General features: G+C 40.3%; 1 protein-coding gene across 13 annotated transcripts in view; it reads left to right on the top strand.

Moving 5' to 3' along the window:
* shi (dynamin-1 shibire) overlaps positions 1-10063 on the top strand; it is a 411365-nt gene that overhangs the window by 257368 nt on the left and 143934 nt on the right. For all 13 annotated transcript variants that reach the window (XM_053784874.2, XM_053784869.2, XM_053784870.2 and 10 more), the window contains one exon: positions 9766-9944. In XM_053784874.2, the coding sequence (XP_053640849.1) occupies positions 9766-9944 (179 nt within the window). The remainder of the gene's footprint in view (positions 1-9765; positions 9945-10063) is intronic.

Consider the following 10063-nt stretch of genomic DNA (forward strand, 5'->3'; position numbering starts at 1 on the left):
AATATTTAATGAAGGGATTCAGGGAAACCAGTTATTTTTATATAGCTGGACTTGAGTCCTGGAAATGGGAAGTACAATTCCTGCACTTTGAAGTAGGGGTTTGGGATATTGGCACTTTGGAGGGATATGTTGTGTATCTTTATAGGTATATGCTTCTAAACTGTTGTGTTCTGAGCACCTCTGCAAAAACTGATTATGTGTGAGTGAGGTGAAAGTGTTGAATGATGATGAAAGTATTTTCTTTTTGGGGATTTTCTTTCATATTGGGTCACCCTGCCTCAGTGGGAGGAAGCTGACTTGTTGGAAAAAAAAAAAAATGTAGTTGCTTCAAATCAAGCAGGAGAAAGCTGGTAGGCCCACATGTGAGCCAATGGGTCTGTGTGGTCAGTGTGTACTGTATAAAAGAATTCTGCAGCACGCAGTGTATAATGACACACAAAACTCCGACTGTGTTTTTGGATTAAAATGCCAAATTTCAAGTGTATATTCGTGTAGTATTTATGGTTGTACAGTGGACCCCCGCATACCGATGGCATCACATAACAATTAATCCGCATACCGCTTGCTTTAATCGCAAAAATTTTGCCTCGCATACCGCTTAAAAACCCGCTCACCGATGTTCGTCCGAGACGCGTCCAATGTGCGCCCTCAGCCAGCCTCACATGTGCCGCCGGTGGCATTGTTTACCAGCCAGCCTCCGCGGTAACATCCAAGCATACAATCGGAATATTTCGTATTATTACAGTGTTTTCGGTGCTTTTTCTGGAAAATAAGTGACCATGGGCCCCAAGAAAGCTTCTAGTGCCAACCCTACAGCAATAAGGGTGAGAATTCCAATAGAGATGAAGAAAGAGATCATTGATAAGTATGAAAGTGGAGTGCGTATCGCCGACCTGGCCAGGTTGTACAAGAAACCCCAATCAACCATCGCTACTATTGGTGGTACAGCTGCTGCTGCTGCAATGTCAGCTGCTGCTGCTGCTGCTGCTGCTGTAGCATCGTCTGCTGCTGCTGTAGCATCGTCTGCTGCTGCTGCTGCTGCTGCTGCTGTAGCATCGTCTGCTGCTGCTGCTGCTGTAGCATCGTCTGCTGCTGCTGCTGCTGTAGCATCGTCTGCTGCTGCTGTAGCATCGTCTGCTGCTGCTGTAGCATCGTCTGCTGCTGCTGTAGCACTGTCAGCTGCTGCTGCTGCTGCTGTAGCATCGTCTGCTGCTGCTGTAGCATCGTCTGCTGCTGCTGCTGCTGTAGCATCGTCTGCTGCTGCTGTAGCAGTGTCAGCTGCTGCTGCTGCTGTAGCATCGTCTGCTGCTGCACTGTTGTTGGTGTGGCTTATTGAGAATATACCAAGAAACAATTAACCCCAGAGGATTTGCCACCCAGGATAACCCAAAAAAGTCAGTGTCATCGAAGACTGTCTAACTTATTTCCATTGGGTCCTTAATCTTGTCTTCCAGGATGCAACCCACACCAGTCGACTAACACCCAGGTGAACAGGGAGAAATGCCTGGAACTAGTGCTCATATTGGTGAATTTAAAGCCAGCAAAGGTTGGTTTGAGAGATTTAAGAATCGTAGTGACATACACAGTGTGATAAGGCATGTTCTGGAAGAAAATACCAAACAGGACCTACAGTACTCAGGAGGAAAAGGCACTCCCAGGACACAGTGTCTCATCAGTCATTGCTGCATCTTCAATAAAGGTAAGTGTCATTTATTCTTCATTTAGTAGAGTAGTACATGCACAATATATATTGTGCATGTACTACTCTACTATTGTGCATGTATCCTTCTCTTTGTGTGTAGGAAAATGTATATTTCACGTGGTAAAATTTTTTTTTTTCATACTTTTGGGTGTCTTGCACGGATTAATTTGATTTCCATTATTTCTTATGGGGAAAATTCATTCGCATACCGATTATTTCGCATACCAATGAGCCCTCTTGCACGGATTAAAATCGGTATGCGGGGGTCCACTGTATTCTCGTTTTCATGGTCTTGTTTGATAGAATGGAAAACACATTACAGAGATGGTGGTGATTTTTATTAGTTCCGTGACGAAAACGACCTTGAAATTGAGCTCAGAATAGTGGAAATGTTCGATTTTTACCAATGTTCAAGAGTAAACAAATCGCACCACACATCCAATACATATCAACTGAAGAGTCTAATATCCTTTCACTAGTGCACTGACATTACTTACACCATTTTTACAATAATGCAGTAGTCTGCATAACAGTAAATCTCGTCTATTTTTTGTGTGAATAAAAAATCAAAATAGACAGCAAGAGTAATATAAGAGGGGCCTGGAGACATGGCTAATGAACAGAGAATGTTAATTTAGAGCCATGAATGTGTGCATTGTTTATTCTGAGCCCTTTGAAATTGGCATCTTTTTTAATTTCCATAAAATTGGCCAAATTGCCAATTTCTGACCACTTTATTGAGTAGTTAAAATCGGTAAATGGGCGGTTTGTTGTAGTCAATTGATAGAAAAAAATGGAGTTCTAAAGAAATTGCTATGAGTTTGGTCGACTGGAATAATGGAATTGGCTGAAAATGGGGCTCAAATTCGGCGAAATCACAGATGCGTATGTATCGCAGAGATCGCTAATTTCGCGGGAGCACAAGTTTTCGGTCAAATTTTATACTTTTGGTGTCATTAGCATCAGGAAAAGATTATCATTTCATAAGAAAAAACTTATTTTTTTTCCAAATATTTTGTGACATTAGAATGACAGTTTGAGAAAGAGGCTTGCGACAGTTAAAGGTTTAAAGGAGGGGTTTGGGATATTGGCAGTTTGGAGGGATGTGTAATAGGACAGTATATATGTAATTGGGTCCTGATATTATATTCTATATTGATGATTTTTTTTTTTTTTTTTTTTATATAAACAAGTCGGCGGTCTCCCACCGAGGCAGGGTGACCCAAAAAGAAAAAAAATCCCCGAAAAGAAAATACTTTCATCATCATTCAACACTTTCACCTCACTCACACATAATCACTGTTTTTGCAGAGGTGCTCAGAACACAACAGTTTAGAAGCATATACGTATAAAGATACACAACATATCCCTCCAAACTGCTAATATCCCGAACCCCTTCTTTAGAGTGCAGGCATTGTACTTCCCATTTCCAGGACTCAAGTCCGGCTATACAAAAATAACCGGTTTCCCTGAATCCCTTCACTAAATATTACCATGCTCACACTCCAACAGATCATCAGGTCCCAAATACCATTCGTCTCCATTCACTCCTATAGAACACACTCGTGCACGCCTGCTGCAAGTCCAAACCCCTCGCCCACAAAACCTCCCTTACCCCTTCTTTCCAACCTTTTCAAGGACGACCCCTACCCCGCCTTCCTTCCCCTACAGATTTATATGCTCTCCATGTCATTCTACTTTGATCCATTATCTCTAAATGACCAAACCACCTCAATAACCTCTCTTCAGCCCTCTGACTAATACTTTTATTAACTCCTCACCTTCTCTTAATTTCCACACTCTGAATTTTCTGCATAATATTTACACCACACATTGCCCTTAGACAGGACGTCTCCACTGCCTCCAACTGCCTCATCGCTGCTGCATTCACAACCCAAACTTCACACCCATATAAGAGTGTTGGTACTACTATACTTTCATACATTCCCTTCTTTGCCTCCATAGATAACGTTTTTTTTGTCTCCACATATACCTCGACGCACCACTCGCCTTTTTTCCCTCATCAATTCTATGATTAACCTCGTCCTTCATAAATCCATCTGCTGACACGTCAACTCCCAAGTATCTGAAAACATTCACTTCTTCCATACTACTCCTCTCCAATTTAATATCCAATTTTTCTTTATCTAAATCATTTGATACCCTCATCACCTTACTCTCTATGTTCACTTTCAACTTTCTACCTTTACACACACTCCCAAACTCATCCACTAACCTTTGCAATTTTTCTTTAGAATCTCTCATAAGCACAGTATCATCAGCAAAAAGCAACTGTGTCAATTCCCATTTTGTATTTAATTCTCCATAATTTAATCCCACCCCTCTCCTGAACACCCTAGTTTATTATATTATTTCAGGTCGCTTTTTATATTGTATCTTTATATATTTTTTTTTTTCTCTCAACAAGTCGGCCATCTCCCACTGAGGCAGGGTGACCCAAAAAAGAAAGAAAATCCCCAAAAAGAAAATACTTTCATCATCATTCAACACTTTCACCACACTCACACATTATCACTGCTTTTGCAGAGGTGCTCAAAATACAACAGTTTAGAAGCATATACGTATAAAGATACACAACATATCCCTCCAAACTGCCAATATCCCAAACCCCTCCTTTAAAGTGCAAGCATTGTACTTCCCATTTCCAGGACTCAAGTCCGACTATATGAAAATAACCGGTTTCCCTGAATCCCTTCACTAAATATTACCCTGCTCACACTCCAACAGATCGTCAGGTCCCAAGTATCATTCGTCTCCATTCACTCCTATCTAACACGCTCATGCACGCTTCTAAATTGTATCTGGGTGCCTCTGCAAAAACAGTGATTATGTATGAGTGAGGTGAAAGTTTTGAATGATGAAAGTATTTTAGTTTTGAGGATTTTTTTTTTTTTGGGGGGGGGGTCACCCTGCCTAGGTGGGAGACAGCCAACTTGTTGAAAAAAAAAAAATGTGTGAGCTTGTTAGATAGGAGCAAGTGGAGACAAATATTTCTTAGGACTTGACATGCTGATGAATTACATGTGTGCAACACTTGGGTATCTTTAATGAGGAAACGATTCGCCACACAGTGGCTTCATTGGTCCATAGAAAGGAGAATGGTGAAGAACAGGAAGAGTTTGAGGTAATTGGTCCCTCAGCCTTGAGTTGATGTAATCAGTCCATCAGTCTTGAAAAGAATACAGCATATGTGCAAAGAAGTGGATTATGTGCCGTAGGTGGTATCACATTTGACAAATCCAAATGTGGAAGTAGGTCATGCCTAAAGGTTAGGCAAGTGAAGAATTCCCTGTATTAAGATCCCAAAATTTTCTTTTGTCTGACAGGATACCCTAGTGTTGCACATGTGTCTAATTTATCATCTTGTCAGTTCTCTGAGCCATTTATCTACATACTTGGCGTGCTGTTGGAGTGTGAGCAAAATAACATTTTTGAAGGGATTTGGGGAACCAGTTAGCCGGACTTGAGTCCTGGAGGTGGGAAGTACAGTGCCTTTGCTCTGAAGGAGGGATATTGATATGTTGCAGTTTTTGTAACTGTAGTGTAGGTACACTTCTGTCAAGACAGTGATGGAATGAATGATGAAAGTGTTTCTTCTTTTTTGGGTCACCCTTCTTCAGGAGGAAACAGCCATTATGTTAATAAAAAAAATACTATAAAAATCAAGCAAGTTGTAGTAGTAGGTTGGTAGACAGCAACCATCCAGGGAGGTACTACCGTCCTGCCAAGTGAGTGCAAAACAAAAGCCTGTAATTGTTTTACATGATGGTAGGATTGCTGGTGTTTTTTGTCTGTCTCATAAATATGCAAGATTACAGGTACGTCTTGCTACTTCTACTTACACTTAGGTCAAACTACACATACATGTACACATTTATTTATACACACTCATCTGAGTTTTCTTTGATTTTATCTTAATAGTTCTTGGTCTTATTACTTTTCCTTTTATATCCATGGGGAAGTGGAATAAGAATCTTTCCTCCGTAAGCCATGCGTGTTGTAAAAGTCAACTAAAATGCCGGGAACAATGGGCTAGTAACCCCTTTTCCTGTAAAGATTACTAAAAAGAATAAGAAGAAGAAAATTGTCAAAGTGGGAAGTCTGAATGTGCGTGGATGTTGTGCAAATGATAAGAAAGAGATGATTGTGGATGTTATGAATGAGAAGAAACTGGATGTCCTGGCTTTAAGTGAAACAAAGCTGAAGGGGGTGGGAGAGTTTCAATGGAGAGGAATAAATGGGATTAGGTCAGGGGTTTCAAATAGTTAGAGCTAAAGAAGGAGTAGCAATAATGTTGAAGGATAAGCTATGGCAGGAAAAGAGGGACTACAAATGCATAAATTCAAGGATTATGTGGAGTAAAATAAAGATTGGATGTGAAAAGTGGGTTATAATAAGCGTGTATGCACCTGGAGAAGAGAGAAGTGTAGAGGAGAGAGAGAGATTCTGGGAAATGTTGAGTGAATGCGTGGGGAGTTTTGAATCAAGTGTGAGAGTAATGGTGGTTGGAGATTTCAATGCTAAAGTGGGTAAAAATGTTATGGAGGGAGTAGTAGGTAATTTTGGGGTGCCAGGGGTAAATGTAAATGGGGAGCCTTTAATTGAGCTATGTGTAGAAAGAAATTTGGTAATAAGTAATACATATTTTATGAAAAAGAGGATAAATAAATATACAAGGTATGATGTAGCACGTAATGAAAGTAGTTTTTTAGATTATGTATTGGTGGATAAAAGGTTGATGGGTAGGCTCCAGGATGTACATGTTTATAGAGGGGCAACTGATATATCGGATCATTATTTAGTTGTAGCTACAGTTAGAGTAAGAGGTAGATGGGAGAAGAGGAAGGTGGCAACAACAAGTAAGAGGGAGGTGAAAGTGTATAAACTAAGGGAGGAGGAAGTTCGGGCGAGATATAAGCGACTATTGGCAGAAAGGTGGGCTAGTGCAAAGATGAGTAGTGGGGGGGTTGAAGAGGGTTGGAATAGTTTTAAAAATGCAGTATTAGAATGTGGGGCAGAAGTTTGTGGTTATAGGAGGGTGGGGGCAGGAGGAAAGAGGAGTGATTGGTGGAATGATGAAGTAAAGGGTGTGATAAAAGAGAAAAAGGTAGCTTACGAGAGGTTTTTACAAAGCAGAAGTGTTATAAGAAGAGCAGAGTATATGGAGAGTAAAAGAAAGGTGAAGAGAGTGGTGAGAGAGTGCAAAAGGAGAGCAGATGAAAGAGTGGGAGAGGCACTGTCAAGAAATTTTAATGAAAATAAGAAAAAATTTTGGAGTGAGTTAAACAAGTTAAGAAAGCCTAGGGAAAGTATGGATTTGTCAGTTAAAAACAGAGTAGGGGAGTTAGTAGATGGGGAGAGGGAGGTATTAGGTAGATGGCAAGAATATTTTGAGGAACTTTTAAATGTTAAGGAAGAAAGGGAGGCGGTAATTTCATGCACTGGCCAGGGAGGTATACCATCTTTTAGGAGTGAAGAAGAGGAGACTATAAGTGTGGTGGAGGTACGTGAGGCATTACGTAGAATGAAAGGGGGTAAAGCAGCTGGAACTGATGGGATCATGACAGAAATGTTAAAAGCAGGGGGGGATATAGTGTTGGAGTGGTTGGTACTTTTGTTTAATAAATGTATGAAAGGGGAAGGTACCTAGGGATTGGCGGAGAGCATGTATAGTCCCTTTATATAAAGGGAAAGGGGACAAAAGAGATTGTAAAAATTATAGAGGAATAAGTTTACTGAGTATACCAGGAAAAGTATACGGTAGGGTTATAATTGAAAGAATTAGAGGTAAGACAGAATGTAGAATTGCGGACGAACAAGGAGGTTTCAGAGTGGGTAGGGGATGTGTAGATCAAGTGTTTACATTGAAGCATATATGTGAACAGTATTTAGATAAAGGTAGGGAAGTTTTTATTGCATTTATGGATTTAGAAAAGGCATATGATAGAGTGGATAGAGGAGCAATGTGGCAGATGTTGCAAGTATATGGAATAGGTGGTAAGTTACTAAATGCTGTAAAGAGCTTTTATGAGGATAGTGAGGCTCAGGTTAGGGTGTGTAGAAGAGAGGGAGAATACTTCCCGGTAAAAGTAGGTCTTAGACAGGGATGTGTAATGTCACCATGGATGTTTAATATATTTATAGATGGGGTTATAAAAGAAGTAAATGCTAGGGTGTTCGGGAGAGGGGTGGGATTAAATTATGGGGAATCAAATTCAAAATGGGAATTGACACAGTTACTTTTTGCTGATGATACTGTGCTTATGGGAGATTCTAAAGAAAAATTGCAAAGGTTAGTGGATGAGTTTGAGAATGTGTGTAAAGGTAGAAAGTTGAAAGTGAACATAGAAAAGAGTAAGGTGATGAGGGTATCAAATGATTTAGATAAAGAAAAATTGGATATCAAATTGGGGAGGAGGAGTATGGAAGAAGTGAATGTTTTCAGATACTTGGGAGTTGACGTGTCGGCGGATGGATTTATGAAGGATGAGGTTAATCATAGAATTGATGAGGGAAAAAAGGTGAGTGGTGCGTTGAGGTATATGTGGAGTCAAAAAACGTTATCTATGGAGGCAAAGAAGGGAATGTATGAAAGTATAGTAGTACCAACACTCTTATATGGATGTGAAGCTTGGGTGGTAAATGCAGCAGCGAGGAGACGGTTGGAGGCAGTGGAGATGTCCTGTCTAAGGGCAATGTGTGGTGTAAATATTATGCAGAAAATTCGGAGTGTGGAAATTAGGAGAAGGTGTAGAGTTAATAAAAGCATTAGTCAGAGGGCAGAAGAGGGGTTGTTGAGGTGGTTTGGTCATTTAGAGAGAATGGATCAAAGTAGAATGACATGGAAAGCATATAAATCTATAGGGGAAGGAAAGAGGGGTAGGGGTCGTCCTCGAAAGGGTTGGAAAGAGGGGGTAAAGGAGGTTTTGTGGGTGAGGGGCTTGGACTTCCAGCAAGCGTGCATGAGCGTGTTAGATAGGAGTGAATGGAGACGAATGATACTTGGGACCTGACTATCTGTTGGAGTGTGAGCAGGGTAATATTTAGTGAAGGGATTCAGGGAAACCGGTTATTTTCATATAGTCAGACTTGAGTCCTGGAAATGGGAAGTACAATGCCTGCACTTTAAAGGAGGGGTTTGGGATATTGGCAGTTTGGAGGGATATGTTGTGTATCTCTATACGTATATGCTTCTAAGCTGTTATATTCTGAGCACCTCTGCAAAAGCAGTGATAATGTGTGAGTGTGGTGAAAGTGTTGAATGATGATGAAAGTATTTTCTTTTTGGGGATTTTCTTTCTTTTTTTGGGTCACCCAGCCTCGGTGGGAGACGACCGACTTGTTGAAAAAAAAAAAAAAAAAAAAGTTGTAGTGTAAAGATGTAAAAAAAATTATAGTGTAATGATGTAAAACACTTTAAAGTTGGTGAATTGCTTTTTTTCCAAGGAATCAGAGCCAACCTTTCCATGTATCAAACCCAAGCAGTGTATGACCCTTAAGTGTTGAACACACTCCCACTTTCTTTCAATGCACTGGCCGTATCCCACTGAGGTGAGGTGGCCCAAGAGAAAAAAATGTAAATTTCTCCTTTTTTCATTTAGTAATATATACAGGAAAAGGGGTTACTAGCCCCTTGCTCCTGGCATTTTAGATGCCTCTTAAAACATGCATGGCATACAGAGGAAGAATTCTGCTCCACTTCCCTATGGAGATAAGTGGAAATAAACAAGAACTAGTAAGAAAAATAGAAAAAACCCAGAAGGGTGTATGTATATATATGCTTGTGCAGGCATGTATTGTGTAGCCTTAATGTAAGTAGAAGTAGCAAGACGTACCTGAAATTTTGCATGTTTGAGACAGAAAAAAGACACCAGCAATCCTACCATAATGTAAAACAATTACAGGCTTTCGTTTTACTCACTTGGCAGGATGGTAGTACCTCCCTGGGCAGTTGCTGTCTACCACCCTACTACTTAGACTTTCCCACCTATCTACTAATAAATTTTTAAGTGTAAGAAAACTTACCCATGGAAATATTGCAGAATTCCATGATGGAGGAGAGTCCAGAGGAGGCACGTAAACGAGAAGAAATGCTGCGTATGTACCATGCATGTAAAGAAGCACTTAAAATTATTGGAGATGTTTCCATGGCAACAGTGTCCACTCCTATGCCACCTCCAGTGAAGGATGACTGGCTCAGCACAGGCCAGGAAAGTCCAAGGTAACGTATGCAAAATGTTTCCTTATGCTGTAGTGTCATATCTTAATTGTGTTAACTTGGTATATAAATGCAGTATATATTATCTACAGACGCATTTGTTTTCTATAGCAGAGTGATGA

This window comes from Cherax quadricarinatus, chromosome 51 (assembly GCF_038502225.1).
Source record: "Cherax quadricarinatus isolate ZL_2023a chromosome 51, ASM3850222v1, whole genome shotgun sequence".
NCBI lineage: Eukaryota > Metazoa > Arthropoda > Malacostraca > Decapoda > Parastacidae > Cherax > Cherax quadricarinatus.